This window comes from Rutidosis leptorrhynchoides, chromosome 7 (genome assembly GCF_046630445.1).
Source record: "Rutidosis leptorrhynchoides isolate AG116_Rl617_1_P2 chromosome 7, CSIRO_AGI_Rlap_v1, whole genome shotgun sequence".
In the NCBI taxonomy this organism is placed as follows: Eukaryota; Viridiplantae; Streptophyta; class Magnoliopsida; order Asterales; family Asteraceae; genus Rutidosis; species Rutidosis leptorrhynchoides.
The window spans coordinates 11,033,566-11,051,411 of record NC_092339.1 but is presented as its reverse complement, the minus strand read 5'-3'; the positions used below and the strand labels follow the sequence as shown (position 1 = coordinate 11,051,411).

The 17,846-nt window shown below is 33.0% G+C and overlaps 2 protein-coding genes across 3 annotated transcripts; one reads left to right on the top strand and one right to left on the bottom strand.

The window, feature by feature from the left end:
- The first annotated feature begins 7,369 nt into the window (after positions 1 to 7,369).
- Positions 7,370 to 10,457, top strand: LOC139857352 (calcium/calmodulin-regulated receptor-like kinase 1). Of its 2 annotated transcripts, none has more exons than XM_071846096.1 (7): positions 7,370 to 7,399; positions 8,040 to 8,435; positions 8,527 to 8,680; positions 8,959 to 9,085; positions 9,178 to 9,263; positions 9,403 to 9,678; positions 10,008 to 10,457. In XM_071846096.1, the coding sequence occupies exons 2-7, from the start codon at positions 8,101 to 8,103 to the stop codon at positions 10,332 to 10,334; spliced, it is 1,305 nt and encodes a 434-aa protein (XP_071702197.1). In that variant the 5' UTR covers positions 7,370 to 7,399; positions 8,040 to 8,100; the 3' UTR covers positions 10,335 to 10,457. The 2 variants fall into 2 exon arrangements, with proteins under 2 accessions (XP_071702197.1, XP_071702196.1); XM_071846095.1 differs by lacking the exon at positions 7,370 to 7,399 and adding an exon at positions 7,429 to 7,513.
- Positions 10,458 to 11,550: 1,093 nt separating this feature from the next.
- On the bottom strand, positions 11,551 to 14,028 carry LOC139857353 (uncharacterized). Its single transcript, XM_071846097.1, has 2 exons — positions 13,276 to 14,028; positions 11,551 to 12,247 (listed from the first exon to the last, which is right to left on the bottom strand). Exons 1-2 carry the CDS (start codon positions 13,907 to 13,909, stop codon positions 11,616 to 11,618), a joined length of 1,266 nt encoding a protein of 421 aa, XP_071702198.1. The 5' UTR covers positions 13,910 to 14,028; the 3' UTR covers positions 11,551 to 11,615.
- Positions 14,029 to 17,846: the final 3,818 nt, after the last annotated feature.

Here is a 17,846-nt window from a genome sequence, read left to right as displayed (position 1 = left end):
CACACCCCTAATCTAAATCAAATTTCTAAAAGCATCCATCCAACTTTAGAACTCCTAACCCACTTCAACTTGCTAGCCTATATAAACACCCATCTAGACTCATTCTATGCATTCACAAAATCACAACAAATCCTCTCCTCTCTTGTTGCTAACCCACGAAACCATCACCACCCCACCATTCGGTTTTTGAAACCGAACACCACACCATCCTTAGAGCCATAGATCTCAGCCACAAACTACCCTAAAAACATTCTTCTTGCTGCCCTTAAACACCACGAAATCAGTCCCTGTTGCTGCTACTGCTTGTGTGATCGAAACCCACCCAAACCGAACCCATATTACCACCTTTTGAGTTCGTTTTGTTACTGCTGCTTTGCTGCTTGTTTTTCACATTCAACCCACTCCTAATATTGCTCTTAACATCCCTAAGGTAACCCTAGATCCTTACTTACTCATGCTTTCGTTTACATGCGAATTTTATATAAAATATATATATATATATATATATATATATATATATATATATATATATATATATATATATATATATATATATATATATATATATATATATATATATATATATGTGTGTGTGTGTGTGTGTGTGTGTGTGTGTGTGTGTGTGTGTGTGTGTGTGCATGTATGCATGTATACGTTATATATGTATAAAAACATGATATATATGTATCTAAGTATATATTATGAAGTATTGTACGTAAGATTTTGGTTAAAAAGCAAAGAAACTATTTTATATAAATATATATGTAAACCGATGGGTATATATAAGGATAAATTGGTTTTAATTGTTCTAAATACATAAAATTGGTTATGATAATTTTTACAGAGGTTTTTATGTTTATAAAAGTTGTTGGATGATAAAAATTAATTTATATAACATTATATATAATTACTTTATAATTAATGGTAATATTACATGATTTTAGTGGGTAAAAACAAAATTAATATATAAAATATGGATAACAGTAATATTTATGTAAAAAGTATTTAGAACAGTGTTAGATCATGTAAAAATAATTATAGTAGTTTTTGGAATTTTATTTGTAGTTAAAAATGAATTATGTAGTATTTAAGTATAAAAACAATGCAAAATTCGTAATAAAAATATATATTAACAATAAAAATATATATATAATTTTTCCGAGGTTAATAAATATTAAGAAGTCTGTAAAAATTATAAAAATCAAAATTGGAGTCGAATTAGTATTTAAAACACTATTATAATGTAATTAAAGAATAAATAAGGAAAGAATATAAAAATAATAAAAATAATATAACATATATTTTTCCACAGATTTTTAAGATGAGATAAACTTATAAAAATAATAAAATTAATTATCTAAGTTTATTTAATAATTATGTAGAATTTAACTTGATTTTATGACTAAATAAAGGGGGGAAAACAAAAATAAATACAAAATTTTGATAAAAATGATTTTCAATATTTTTATACTGATTTATATGATTAATTAAGTTTATAAAAATTATGTATGTGTTTTTTAGGTATTTAATTAATTATTAGGTTATTTATGGATACTATAGGGTTAATAGAATACTAATTAAGTAATTGTGTATAATATAAAATATATTGTAAACTAATACTTATGTATGAATAACATGTAATGATAAGATTTCATAATAGTTAATTAATTAAAGAGTAATACTATTATTATTATTATTATATATAGTAACACTTTAATTACGCTAAGTATATTATCACCTATATATAATTGATAAATGCATTAATAAGTTATTATGTGCATATACCTATAACGTAGAGGTTATAATTAAAGATAGCGTACAAAGACTACAAACATCACCGCTACTTGTGGCCTAGGATGATCCTTGTTGCCATTATGGGAACCACTTGTGAATTTCGAATGCCATTACTTAGATTATGGTCAAAAATCCTGGGCGCCCGGTAACAACAGATCATTCAAGTGACTTGCATGATAGCAACGAAGTTTGGGCGAGATTGTACAACATCTTTGTTAAGAATTATAACCCGAACATTCTTAAACTAGAAGCTTACTATAAGTGGAAGTTTTTCATAAATAGTAGGTTTTCAAAAATAGAAATTTTTGAGAAATAGGAACTTTTCTCGAAAACCGTCACTGTTAATATGGTTTGCTATATTAATAAACTAATCTTATGTCTGTTAGACATTAACTAACCAAAGGTTATATCTCTAGGTCGAGATCTCCGATCACTTTCTCCGTTCATACTTCCTTGCGTGGATTAACTTACTTGCTACTAAGGTGAACTTCATAGCCCCATTTTTACTATTTAATAACTGTTTTATAAACTTTGGGGTGAGACACATGCTTGCTTTTGAAATGATTTACAATTTAGACACAAGTACCTAAACTATTTGATATGCAATTTTGTGAGACTTTTATTAAACATGTATTTATTGTTACATGCAAATCCCCGCCATAATATCGTTAATTGCTGGGATTGAAATTTTGCAAGCTTAATTATTGTGAGTAGGCCTATTGAGAGTGACGTCCCTACCCATTGGCGTGATCGTCAAGGGGGTACATAATAATGATTGCCGACACCCGTACAGTGTCAGGGGTTAATGTTTAGTTCGATATTATAACTCATGGCATATTGAGTATTTTGATATTTTGAATTAAATCTTGAAGTCTAAAACTTATTATGATTGTTAAACCTTTGTGTTGACATTTTAAGCATGTTTGTCTCAGGTGAAGATTAGCTTGTGTGCTGCCATATGATGCTTAGTTAGCTGTTGCATTGGAGTCCACATATTAGACTTATCATTTGAATTTCATTATGTAAAACATTATTATGTTTCCGCTGCAAATCAAATTTTGTTGAAACGTCTCATGTAGAGTCATTCTCGTTTATACATACTTGTGTTGTGATATTGTGAAGTCATATTTCTCCGGCCCTATTTGGGGGTATGACATAGGGGCATTTTATTTTCATCTCGCACCGGGCAACAAAACTCTCAGGACCGGCCCTGATGATGTTTCAGCTTAAATTGATGATTGGCGAGCATTAGATGCAAAGTTTTAAGCAACTTTCATGTTGCAATCATCATCTAAAACGTCTTTGATTGATGTTACGAATTCATGTTCGTTGTTAAGGTTTATGTTTTTGCTTGATTCGTTGAGTTCCCTGGTATCCATGGTTCGCTCAGGAACCCTTCACTATATATATTTAATAATCCTCGATGATTTCTTTTACACTAACAAAAAGTTCACACAAGTTATATATTTGGACCTTTTGTTTAGAGAAACATATATAAAATGCTATATTTTTATCTAATATAATTAAATTTTAAAATTAAATAAGATAAATAATTGGAAATATCTGTTTCGAATTTATTTGGTTCACCTAATTTACCATGTTATTTATTCGTCCCACACTATTTATTGCTCGTATATATGCAACTTAAAGACAATATAAAGTTGGTATTGTTTAGGGCAGGGTCTTTTACTCTTTTAGTTTGTGTACCTTTTCCTTTCAACTGTCACATTAACCAACTAATCAAATTAATATCTGATATTAACTTTAAATAAAAGAAGATAGAAACACAACATTTATAAATGACTTAATAATCTATCTATTACGGAGTATTATATTAAGTTTCAAATTTTGATGTATGCACAACTTTACAGCATGAAAACGCGGGTTTTGGGGGTATGTTGAATTCGTGTTTAAAGTTAGCACATTTAAGCTGCAAGCTCGATAATCATTATAAAAATTGTTTTACATTCCTCAAATTTTGTTAACTTTATCCTTATGTATTAGAACACAAACTTTATAGTGCTAGCTATTATGTTATGGTTTGTTAGTGCATATTCGTGAATCTCTAGTGTTGGGAAATTACGGCCTCACTAATTCTCACCATCCAGCCCAATAATAACAGTAAAGAAACAAGAACAATACACAACACAAGATTTAACGTGAAAACTCTAAAACAGGAGAAAAATCACCGGCCCCAAAGAGAGAAATACACTATATCACAAATTGTTACAATGATATAGACGACTCTCTTAAGCCAACTACACTCTCCAAAATATTTAACTAATATAACTTTCAAACAAGGGTAAGAAAGAAAGAAATAATCAAATACTTAAAGTGTATTGATTTGTGCAATTTGAAAGTGAGGCTTAACACTCCTTTTATAACCAAGTCACCACTCTCCCACTTCTTCCTCCCACCTATGTGGGATAACATCCATTCACAAATACAAAGCAACCATATCCATTTCTTCTAACCAAAACTATAACCAACAAATCTCCACCTTTTGGATAGAAGAAGATAACCATGCTTCCACTTTGCAAAAGAAACCGACGTAGATGCTTCCTCGACGACAACTTCAAGATCCTCATCTTCATGCCGCTGACATTACCTCTAACCCAAGAAATAAATTTTGCATCTTCATCGAACATTGTCAAGACCCGACAATCATTGTCATAACAGACAATCATAACTCTAAACAGAATTATCATACTCCACCATTAAGAGTATAGCACTTAGAATATCACATTTCAAGCATTTCACCTCGGCACATGTTGTTGAACAACCAGCTGAAACTTTATGGTGCAACTTCCTGTTTGGCTTTCCCTGGAAGTTTCATCAGCTACAACATCAGTTTCCACCACACAACCTGCATCAATGTCAAACCAATGCCCATGTGCAATTGTGGAACCGCTAACGAACATCCCTTTCCATGGTGGCGCAGACACACCATGAGGATGGTGTGACTTCAGAGGAGTTCGTCACTCTCCGTAACAACGGAGACAATGTTAGCGTCTTTGGAGCCATTTGCCGGATTAGCTCCACCTGGACAATTAACCCTTACATGCCCAGTCTTCCCGCACCTCCAGTATACCAGATTCTTCCCAGAGTTTCTCTTTCGCCTATCCGAACACAACACTATCGTATCTCCTGATGACGAGACCCCGTTACCTTCCAGTCTTTTCTCCTAGGATAGGAGCTTGCTAGTAACGTCTTCAAACTTCAAAGTTTTCTTCCCATACATCAAAATAGGTTTCATGTGTTCGTAAGACGATGATAAAGATAATATCAACCTCAAAGCTTTATCTTCATCATCCGTTTTAACTCCAATAGCCTCCAGTTCTGAAACAATACCGTTAAGAATACTTAGATGATCTGAAATCTTTGAACCCTCATCCATACGCAGAGTATGAAATTGTTCTTTAAGACACAACCGATTTGAGATGTCCTTGCCCTGGTACAACTGCTCTAGTTTAACCCAAAGCTCCTTTGTCGTTGATAACCCGTGCACATTTGCAAGCACGTTCTTTGCAAGACACAAACGAATCGCACTTGCTGCCCTCAAATCCATATCATCTAATTCTTCTTCATCGAACTTACTGCTAGAATCACTGCCGGGAACAAAGGTGGGTTTACCTTTCAATGCCTTGTGTAACCCGGACTGAATCAACACATCCTTGACTTGAACCTGCCATAAGCCAAAATTGATCATCCCATCAAATTTCTCTACATCAAACCTCATTGGATTGAACTTCGACATCGTATACGTATCCTATAAACAACACTTTCTCTTATTTTGCTCACGTTTCGAATAGCCAAAAGATGTAGCAGGTAGCCAGGACCCTTTAAATCGGAAATCCACAACTGACCACTAACAAATCCAACTATTACTACGAATCAGAAAAAATATTGTCTAACCAGATACCCTATACGATCAATAGAACTCGTTTCTGATGTGGACGATCCACTCCCGTGGCAACCACAGAGCATACTCCGACTCCTATAACCGAGACCCCCGTCAAACCTGACGCTCTGATACCAGTTGTTGGGAAATTACGGCCTCACTAATTTCCACCACCCAGCCCAACAATAACAGTAAAGAAATAAGAATAATACACAACACAAGATTTAACGTGAAAACTCCAAAACAGGAGAAAAACAGAGAAATACACTATATCACAAATTGTTACAATGATATAGACGACTCTCTTAAGCCAACTACACTCTCTAAAATATTTAACTAATATAACTTTCAAACAAGGGTAAGAAAGAAAGAAATAATCAAATACTTAAAGTGTATTGATTGGTGCAATTTGGAAGTGAGGCTTAACACTCCTTTCATAATCAAGTCACCCCTCTCCCACTTCTTCCTCCCACCTATGTGGGATAACATCCATTCACAAATACAAAGCAACCATATCCATTTCTTCTAACCAAAACTATAACCAACATCTAGTTCTATATTCGTTAACGTATAATTCGGTTTATAATAATTAACATCGTGACTAATGAATACTCTGTATGTGTTAATGTACGTAAACGTTCAAATCAATAGTTAAATTGATCTGACAGTCGACCGACTGAGTTAGGCAGTCGATCGACTGTGGACACTATCGACCAACAGTCCAAGTCGGTGTAAGTTGATCTTTGATCGACTCAACGGACAGTCGACCGGTTGTCTCTGCAGACAGTATATAAACGGGTTTAAGCCTCATTTACTAGGTTACACATCATATTAATGGTAGGTCGTCTGCAACTTGTCTCTTACGTCCAAATACTACAGAATATCACTTTAAGTCTTCGTGTTAATCAACATTTCATCTTGGTTTGACTCGTACAAACTCGAGAACCCTAGTATATTTGATTTATTGCATGTTCTAATGTTATTCTGCCTCCAGATCGTGTTAGGTTGATTCTAAGACCATTCCATTACGTCTACATGGTAAATGATAATTAATTATTGCTTTAGAGCGTACTTGCGTACTGCAAAAGGTTTATTTGAAGCAATGAAGCTTATATGTGTTTAAATTAATGGTTTAGTATAAGCTTAAAACTTTTACATTTGTTTTACGTCTATAAACGGGAATTTTTATTAATTTATATACCATACGTCCATACTTATTTTTATTTTATTTACAGTAATTCAGCCGTTAAAAAAAGAATGTTACAGTAATTCGCATCTTTGACCCTGAAACGTAGGGAATGTTGGAAGGGCAAAACAGTCAAATTACACAAACGGGTGACGTAAGAAGAAATCATTCGTAAAATAAACCCTGAAACACGGCATCACACTCTGTTCCATTACCACATAAACGGCGACCAATAGTCCATTATACTGTATTATATGAACAAATAAATTAAATAAGTTAATAATATAATAATTACTTTATTATACGGAGTATATATAAAAAATAAAATGGTATAAAAATAAATAAAAATTCCCACCAATTTGCAGGAGAGAGTATAATTTGGATTATGATTTATCTCTTCAAATAATCATTAGACATCATGGTGAACAACTCGTACAATTTCTCTCTTCATTTCTTTCTTCTTCACCAATTTCAGGATACTAACGGTCTTTCAGCTCATTAATCCATCGCATCACCTGGTATTCAAATCATCTATACTTTTAATTAAGTTATTTTAATCTGCTTACTAATCATTACACACCTTCTTCGCTATTCGAAATTCGTTTAGTAAATCTGTTTCTGCGTAATTTGAGGTAAATTACGAACTAAAAATCTGTCAATTCGTTTACGAATTGGTATACGTGTTCTGTTATGCAAATTTGAGTACTAATTTATACAATTTGTGCCTTCTCTAACATTGGCTTGATCTGAAAGCTATGGTTAGAACTGTTGTATAATTAATAATGATGTTGATATTTATTTATTTATTTTTTAAAATTGTTTTTCGTCTAGTTGTGTATGTTTTCTTTTGTTGAAAAAGTAAAAGCCTCATCAAAATTGTCGACCGATTATTTTTTAACTTTGAATCAACATAAGTTAATGTGATTTTGAATATATCTATATTTATCTATCAAAGTGTTTGACAAATGTTCAAAAAATATTTGTGATTTTTGTCAATTACATGTTGGATTGTTTTCAATAACTTTTTTTTTTACTGTTTTTGATAAAGACCTAAGAGTTTGACTAGAAATACAAAATCACATTTGGCTTTCTAATAACATTTTAAATTGATTGATTGATAAGTCATACAAAATGACTTGATTTTGACTTTTATAATAGGTGTGTTGATGGACCAGTTTGTTACATAAAAAATACGGAGTACCAAAACAGTTGTAAAGAGATGAAAGCGAAATCATCAGGTCTGATTATTGGGATATCGATAGGGGTAGTGATTGGAGCGCTTTCGGCTATAATTGGACTAGTTTGCTTTAGGTTTCATCGGAGACGATCTCAGATAGGTAACAGCAGTTCTAGGAGAGCATCAACTGTCCCCATTCGAGCAAATGGTGCTGATTCATGTGCAGTTTTATCTGATTCATCAACTGGTACAGAGTCAGCTAGATCATCATCGATGAATAATAATAATAATGGCTATGGCTATTATTCTTTTTGGTTTGGTGGATCGAAAAAGTCTCATGTTGTTGCAGCTTCTGGGATTCTTGAGTATCCTTACAAGTAAGTTTATTCTGTTAGTTTTTGTTTTTTTTATTTAATTTCTCGAGTAAAATCTTACATTTTATTTTTTATTTTTTGCTGGATTTAACAGAGATTTACAGAAAGCAACGTGTAACTTTACGTCTATAATAGGCCAAGGGGCTTTTGGTTCTGTTTACAAAGCTGAGATGAGCACTGGGGAGACTGTTGCTGTCAAAGTTCTCGCAACTAATTCGAAACAAGGCGAGAAAGAGTTTCATACCGAGGTAGTTAGTATTCGTACATCCATATCGTTTTACTCATAAAGTTATAGCAGGTTCAACATTTTGGACCTGCACGACCGCCCATTTTGACACCCCGGTCACAACAAACAAACAATTTATACGATTATTGGCCTTAAAATAATTTAGCATTTCTAGAAGTCCCATCTCAATTTTTGGTTGATCGACAAACTTCTCTAATTAGTATCAATTTAAATTTAAATATTAAATGTACTATCACTAATTATGGTCTTAAAATAATTTTATTGTGTATGTATTTTCAGGTTAGTTTATTGGGAAGATTGCATCATAGGAACCTTGTGAATTTGGTAGGATATTGTGCAGAGAAGGGACAACATATGCTCATATATGTCTACATGAGCAAAGGCAGTCTATCTTCTCATTTATACAGTAAGCGGTCTTACAAATTACTATAATGGCTTGAATCTTTATTCATCCTTTTAACAATGTAGTTAAATGAATTTGATTTATATGGGATTTAGATCAAAATGGTGAACTGTTAAGTTGGAATTTAAGAGTTCAAATTGCTTTGGATGTTGCAAGGGGATTAGAATATCTTCATGATGGAGTAAGCATTGCCCTTTCTTTCATCATCTAATATCTTTCTTATTATCTTACTATTTGCAAAATGGACTGTTTGGGTAACACATCATAATGGGTCGGGTCGACCCAAAACACCTTTGCTAATCTCTTTATGTTAACTTCAGGCAGTTCCCCCAGTAATACATCGAGACATAAAATCTTCCAACATCTTGTTGGATCAGTCAATGGGAGCTAGGGTTGCAGATTTCGGGCTTTCAAGGGAAGATATGATTAATAGAAACGCTTCCAATATTCAGGGAACTTTCGGATATTTAGATCCCGAATATATATCATCTAGAGCTTTCACCAAGAAAAGCGACGTTTACAGCTTCGGTGTATTACTTTTTGAGCTTATTGCGGGACGAAACCCTCAACAAGGTCTCATGGAGTATGCTGAACTTGTAAGATCCTTGAAACTTAATATCTTATTTTACAATTATGCATGTAGATACCATATTACTTCTTTTTTTAAAGACATTATAATGTGGATAGTCCATGTGGTTTGCACCAGTTAACAGGTTTTTTAACGATCGTTAAGGTCAAGCTTAACGGGTTTTAACAATCGTTAAGGTTGGGACTGTATGCGTAAAATGTGCAAACCACGAAGACTGTCTACGCGAAAAATAGTTTAGGGACTGACCATGTAATCTGTGCAAACCATAGGGACTGTTCACGTAATTATGTCTTTTTTTAACTTTGTTATGTTCATGGTATAAATAAATATAAATAGGCAGCACTGAATACTGGAGGGCAAGTTGGATGGGAAGAAATAGCTGATTCTCGTCTTGATGGAAACTTTGATGAACAAGAGCTAAACGATATGGCAGCACTTGCATACAAATGTATCAATCGTTCTCCACGAAAAAGACCAACAATGAGGGACAATGTACAAGTGCTGTCTCATATACTAAAAACAAGACACAACAAAAGGCATTACAAACGTTCCCCGTCTGATATTGCAATCACGATAGGTCAATCGAATCGCCAAAACTCAATGAATAGTGACCTGAATAGGGTGGAATCTATGGACAGCACAGCTGACTCCATTGATGTTTAGAGACTTTTCTTTTTCATTTGCTTTTTTTTAATGTAATATATTCGACCATTTTTTTTTACCAAATACCTAGTAACTCAAAAAGCACATAGCTGAGGTTTTGGTGTGGTCCTGATTGAGGAAAATATAGGGTTTTTTTTAGCTGTGTTATATGTAACGTCTCACCTAATGTGCATATAATTCCAATCTTATGTGTTAACAAAGTGAAAAAATCATTAGAGGTGTCAAAATGGGTGGGTCAAGCGGGCAGCATTCTAGTTTTAAGATTAGCTTAAGAATCATTAGAAAAGACTTGGTTCCAGTTGGAAGTAAAATGATTCAAATTAATTGTCCCTCTCTATGAAGTATGAACTCAGGATCAGGACCTGATCTAAAAAAGCATTTGTCTTTAAAGTTTAGTGATGAAGTTAATAGTTAAAACAAGCTCAAATGATTTCAAATGCAACTGTCTAACAGATATAGACAGGACTAGGTCCTTATCTAAAAAGAACAATTGTTCATAACCACTGGATGATCATGGCCCTCATGGTAAAAAATAAGACAAAAAACTTGGCTCCACCAATGTCTATATTTGAGTAACATGTAGTAGTATTGTACTATTGTTTGTATTATTGGACCACTTGTCTTTCTTAGAGTTAGATTTTGAAAAACATAGTACATGACGCATTAAAAGTTGTAACTCCAGATTCCTAAACATACAAACCAACATTGTAGGGTATAATATATGCTACAAGTGGTAATGATAATGTTTTTTTTTTTTGAAAGGCAAGATAATTTTATTCACTTAAAATGTGATTACAAGCCACCCCAATTAAGACGGGGCGAAACACAAGTCAGATGATAATGAGATTTGAATGTATTTTATTTACAGAATCTTGTGTTTTTGTGCCATGAAATTCTAATATGAGGTATGCTACTAAGAGACTTTTGAAATATTAAGATCTAGAACCAAAAAACAAAGGAAGAACACATAAATTAATGCACAAACTTGAAATCAAGGTAGAATGCACATACTTAATGGCAACATGTCTTGCCACGATCTTGAATTATATTAAGCTATAATGGTATATGTTCATGAAAACATTTTTTTTATCATTAGGTCTATTTATTATTCCATCTAAATTGGCATATATATTTCTCATGAAGGAAATAGGTGTTAGGAAAGGTACTTCAACAACTATCATATCTAATTGAAACAGTCATTAGTGTATCTAAAGAAATTATATATACAACAACAAAAATTTATGTAACAAAAAGGCATTTAAGAATTAATATATGTGTTCATTATAGTTTGCAAATTACAACAAAGCAAGGTAAGAGTGCTCTAGGGCTAAGTAAGTAAAGCTCTTCGATGTTCGAATGAAGTCCAACTTTTCCTGCTAACGAGTCAAACCCCGACTGACTAGCGATTTCTTGAATATTTTCTAGCGGGCGATGAACCCTCCCGGCTATTACTCTACACACAATCAACGCTTTTCGTGTATCAGGGCTTTCATCAACCACCTCTACAGATTCAAAAGCTCTAACACTCGTTGAAGATGTGAAAACGCCAATTCCACCTTTAACTTCCCTTTTTGTGGTGAAACCGTCTCTTATAATCCGACAAACACAACATTTATCAGATACACATAGACTTGAGGTGCCATTGATGCCTAATGAGCAATAAATTGTGGCTCCGTAAAACCTTAATAACTCATTCCCATCTGCAAGACAACGAGGGTGTTTTTTCGGTAGTTTGCTTGCTTTTGTTTTCACTAATTCTCGATATTCTTCAAATCTTGCTAGTGTCTTTTGCATGTTGTGCACCTTTAAAATCTTCTCAATTCGACCAGATGGATTCTCAGATTTTAACCAACCCGAACGACAGATGATTTCTACAATTTTTCTCGACGAATCACCCTCGTTTAGTTCAGTAACTGTAACAAAATTCACATTTACATTGTTAGTATTTACATTCACATAATGTACTGTAATTCAATAGCATCTTCCCCATATGAACAATGAACACCAAGGTACAGTTGCTTAATAACTATCTCTAAATTAAGATTTAGGATATTCAATTATTTAAGTAGATGGAGTAATATTTGAGTAAGTTACTCCTGGATATATACAAATATAATCAACTGTAATGTAACTTGCAACAACACGACTTTACTTGAATAATGTGTCGGTGTTTGGCTCAAAAATTTGGCAAGCGGTGATGTGGGTATGCGCATATTTTCTTTGGAAGAACCGTAACAACTTGGTTTTCAATGCTTCTAGCTCGATTACACCAAAGCTAGTCAATGAAATTCAAGTAAAGTCGTTCGAGTGGATCTCGCATCGTTCAAAAGAAAAGAGTATTGATTGGCATGATTGGCTCACAAGGCCATTTATTTATCTAAATAGTTAGGCTTCGTGTCGGTGCAATCTCAGCACCTTATTGTAAAATGTGACATTGGCTAGGCCAGCTTTGTATGGTCATAGTCTCATTGTATAACTTGCTATTTATAATATTATCTTGCCTTTCAAAAAAAAAAAAACAACACTACTTTAAAGCAATATATTAATAATTATAATTACCATAACATATGGAGAAACTATAGTTTTTTTTTAACAGCGATTGGGATCACCCGAGGGGACTTTACCACCAATTGCGATCAACTCCTGTTTCGACTGTGCCGATGCAGCGATAATAACCCCGCCCCCATCGCTGCCCGGGAGGAAACCTTGAAACCGATCCAAAGGCACAGCCAAGTAAAACCCCCCTCCCTTTACCCCCAAATGATATGGGAAAGGTGTCGTATACTTCATGATAGGGATGAAATTGTGTTTTTAATATGTAGCCAACGGGAGTCGAACTCCTGACCTCCCATAAAGGAAGCAGGCCACCAACCGCTAGATCACGTCACAACTTCACGAAGAAACTATAGTAATTAATTTAATAAATCAATTAAATTATTACCAGCATGTTTGGATAGATGATGAGCTTCAAGGTCTTCCAATTTCCTAAAATGATTGCCACACTTATGGCACGTGACTCCACCGCCGGTAGACCCATCGGAATCTTTCTCCGACGACCTTCTACCTTTTTGTATAGCCACATTATTCTTTCCATTCCCATTCCCATTCCCATTCCCATTCCCATCTCCAATTCCCATTATCCTTCTTGGTGGTGTATTCTTACTATATTTCATTCCCGAATTCAGACCGGAACACGGTGTTCCGGGAGACAATGTAGCCATAAACGCCGGCTCATCTCCGGCGCTGGCGCCATCATGAAAACCACTTCCAAAACCAGTTATTTTAAGCTCACATCTTGAACTATCTAAAATGACTTCATGGGTAATTGGGTTTAAAAACTCACCGCTACCAATGGACCTTGGACTACAGTTAACATGATTTTGATCAACAGTATGCCGTTTGCTTCCACCGTGAATAACATCTTTAAGATTAGCAATGGATCTTGAACAACCCCATCTTCCGGGTTTTCGGGTCGAGATTGTGGGTAGCTGGTTTTTGGATTTCGGGTCATGGACATCTGATGAATCTGATTTGCAATGGAATGATTTTTTTAAAGAAAACCAAACTGTTGACATTTTTCTTTGTTGAATTTTTAAAGATATAGTGAAATCCTTTTTGGGTTCATCTTAAAGAAATGAAAAGATTAATAAAAATTGAAACTTTTTTATGCCCAAAGAGTTCTGGGAGTGAAGAAGAGAGTGAGAGTGAGTGTGATGGAATTGAAATGAGATAAAAAGATGACATGTTTAAAGATAAAAGACATTCACGAGTCAGCTACCAATGAAAAATTAAATGAAATGGAATAAAATTAAATTACTTAATTGGATAGGTTGTGTCCAATATATTCTAAGTTATTAAATCATAGAGTAAATTCAAGATTTTGAAACTTTAATCATGCATAACATTTTGGATGGAAATTTGTCAAGAAATGTAGTTGAAAATGATTTTAAAAATGTGAATTATGTAAATTAGGGCATTCTGGGGAACATGTAATGTGTTTAAAAATGATTCTGAATGACTCAGGTGCAATCTTAACTCATGTAATGTGTTTGAATGTTATTAAATAATTTTGATGATAGAGTATGATTTGAAAATGTATACTGACTCATAATATGTTATTCTCGTGTGATAACGAAAATGAGAGGCTCAGTAAAATTAGATCCATAAATTCTTGCATTGTGATATCATGTGAGTGCGACTATCATTATGTATATTAGTATGGAATAATAGGTTACGTTACAGATGCCATGATTGCATAACTAAAATTTTGAAATATATAATGTAAACATGTATAATTGTGTAAGTAATTGTATATGATTAACTGTGATTATATATGAGTTGTGTTTATCTTCTTAGAGTTATCAGACATGATTGTAGGTTGGTTCATGTGTTACTATCTAAGTAGTATAGCTCAAATGACACATGTGTTGCGTCAAGAAGACTATGTTAGTGAGTTAGTAGCAAGGACTATCGGTAAACTCTAGCCCGATCAGTTGGTTGTTGCAGACCCTGTACAGGTCGTCGGTCCTCTTATTATTTTCTGCATATGTTATCTGATTTCGAGTGTTATAGTGATTCTTATTAGATATCCCATTCACGTTTTTTGAATGAAAGTATCGTCATCACCTAAATGAGATTTAACCACCTTCCAACATGTGTCACCCACACACACGTTTGGAGGAAATACAAATCCCAATAATATGATTGTAATATGTACATATACTATAAGTACATAATATGTGAATAGTGTGTGTTTGACATGAAACTTATGAGAGTTTATTAGAGTTTGTGAGAGTTTATTAGAGCTTGTGAGAGCTTTTTTTTTTTTTTTTTTTTTTTTTTTTTTTTAACTGCTGTAGAAATTTTATGAAATATTGAAATTTTGAACGGCTTGTGAGAGCTTAAACTTATACTTTTAATAAACTTCAATTATAAACTTTATTTGGTAGTATATAAAATATAGATTTTGTGAAAAAGCTCTAATAAATTAAACTCTTAAAAACAAACTTCTAAAAAAGAAGTAGAGCTTATTATAACAATAAGCTCCGCCTTTCGGCTCCCGTCATAAGTTTCAACACCAACTCTAATTATAATCACGTACTATAAATCCAACTCAAATTACTAGTTTCCTCGGACAAACCCTTTCTAATAGTTCTTTTCAACGTATGTAACGTTAAACATAAAAATACAAGAGCAAATTCTGAATGAATAAAGAAGTTGACGTGATTATAAGATGTGACACGTCACTGTTATAATTACAGAAGAGGTTTTTGTTTTGTATTTTTTTCTTGTTTAGGTTCTCATGTTGGTACTTTTTGCCATTATATATCCGCAACTAGTGAAATGACCCGTAAAACTATGGGTTTGTTTAAACAAAACAGTTTAATGATATTTTTAGGTATTAAGTGAATGTAAATATTAAAGTTATTCAGTTTAATAAACCGTAAAACCAAAGATATCGACTAAGAAACTTGTCGTTCTTTTTACAAACAAACATATTGATATTGATATACTTAATTTGGATATAATAAATGAACTACATTTCCCACCACCATTTCTCAATTTTCATCAAAATTACTGCTATTTTGTTTGTTATAAAGCTCACATTACAACTTTTTATTGAAACATGTATTTCACATACATATGTAACGTAATTAATCTCGTAAAAAGAACTCATATTTGAATAATAATAAGAATAGAATAATTATAATTATAATAATAAAGTTTGCTTTAAAAATAGGTATTTATATTTTTAATAATAGTTATTAGTAATAACAAATGCCTCTTGAAATTTTTTCTAAAATTAAAATACAATTATTATATGAAGGTTGTACAATGTGCTTTAAAGTTTGTACATGTGTTCATTTAGTGTTTTGTAAAAGACTGTACAATTTATTTTAAAGTTTGTATATATGATCACGTGGGTGTTTTATTATAAAGTTATACATAATGCTTCAAATATTGTACATATAGTTATGAAGGTGTTTTACCATAAGGTTGTACATAATATTTCAAATATTGTACATATGGTCATGAGGTGTTTTATTATAAGGTCGTACATAATGTTTTATATATTATATAATTAACATGTTAATATTTTTATTAAATACAATTAATTATTTTAATGACATCATCATGGAGGCTTAGTTTTTTTTCTATTTATTTAAAAAAAAAAAATTAAGCTTGAATTATCCTTATTTATGACATAATCATTTTAGAGATTTATATGATACTATAGATAATCAATTAATTATTACCAGATTATACGATTTTATCAAATGTGTGGATTTTGATTTTTTTTTTTAAATAGTGGATATTAGCACATCTAGTTTTTTTCTTTAAAAAGAAAAAGAATAACATAGTTTAACTGTTACACCAATCCGGTATTTCGAATGTCGGCTTGTGCCTGAAAGCACCACTTTTACACCTGTGACCTAGTTTTTTACCACCCGTGCTCTAAACCGACATTTCAAATGTCGGTTTCACTGCTTTTCTGACACCTCTATGAAATCAGTATTTGAAATGTCCGTTGTGGTAAATTGCTATAAAAATGAGCAAATTTTGATGACATTTTCATCAACCTCACTCACTCAAAAGCGTTAACCCTTCCGCCGATCATTGTTTCATTCGACGTGTATTACGATAGTAAATTTTTTAATGAAAATAAAGTTTACGATTATTGCGTGCTTCGAAAACTTCGCTCGACGACATTGACATTCATGACTGTGGTTTATTAGCATTTATGAAATAAAATGTACCGTTCGAACACACTGACGTGTTGTATTATGATTGTGTTTCAGAATTGTATGCTACGTACCTTCGTACCCACGAACAATGGTACGGTATAAAATAAGTCGTCGATTCGCATTCAAATCGAAATTCTCTTTATTTAGTTTTAGAAGATGAAGAAACTTTGGGTTGGAGTTAGATCGTCGAAAATGCTAAAGATGGAGAAGATGAATCCATTGTGCCTTTTTACAATACTGATGGACATTATTATACGGATTCCGACTAAGAAACCATATGTGTTATATCTTTAAAAATCTGGCATGTTGTCTTTAACGAAATTTTCTCTCCTTTTTTGATATTTCAGTTCCAAATAGCAGATACAAATTCTTATTTGTTTCTAATAATCACTATTTTTCAAATTACATCGGTATCTTTGTTACAACAATCTCATCTTTGCTCGTCATCATCATAAAATGCAGGTCGATCAGACTCATCTTCGACATTGAGCAACCCAAATGGTGAAACCACGGGATCTTGGATTGGCACCTTAAGCACGTTTTCATTGTATTCAGAAAAATCTTCTTCAACACTATACTCATCTAATGTACCGTCACTCAGTGTTGACATACCATCACCGGAATCATCTTTTTCATTTTCTTCTTCAGCCTCAACTTCATCTTCGTATATAAATACACCTCCTGATTGAGATGTGGATGCACCACTGTCCACGGTTTGTAGAACTTGATAAGATTGCATTATATTTTGCAACCGATATCTAAGTAA

Bases quoted from the DNA above. Each gene is read 5' to 3' on its own strand.
- LOC139857352 (XM_071846096.1), top strand. From the start codon at position 8,101: ATGAAAGCGAAATCATCAGGTCTGATTATTGGGATATCGATAGGGGTA. The intron at 8,436-8,526 runs GTAAGTTTATTC...TGGATTTAACAG, and splicing joins ATTCTTGAGTATCCTTACAA to AGATTTACAGAAAGCAACGT. The intron at 9,086-9,177 runs GTAAGCGGTCTT...TATGGGATTTAG, and splicing joins TCTATCTTCTCATTTATACA to ATCAAAATGGTGAACTGTTA.
- LOC139857353 (XM_071846097.1), bottom strand. From the start codon at position 13,909: ATGTCAACAGTTTGGTTTTCTTTAAAAAAATCATTCCATTGCAAATCA. The intron at 12,248-13,275 runs GTAATAATTTAA...ATTTTGTTACAG, and splicing joins TCATCTATCCAAACATGCTG to TTACTGAACTAAACGAGGGT.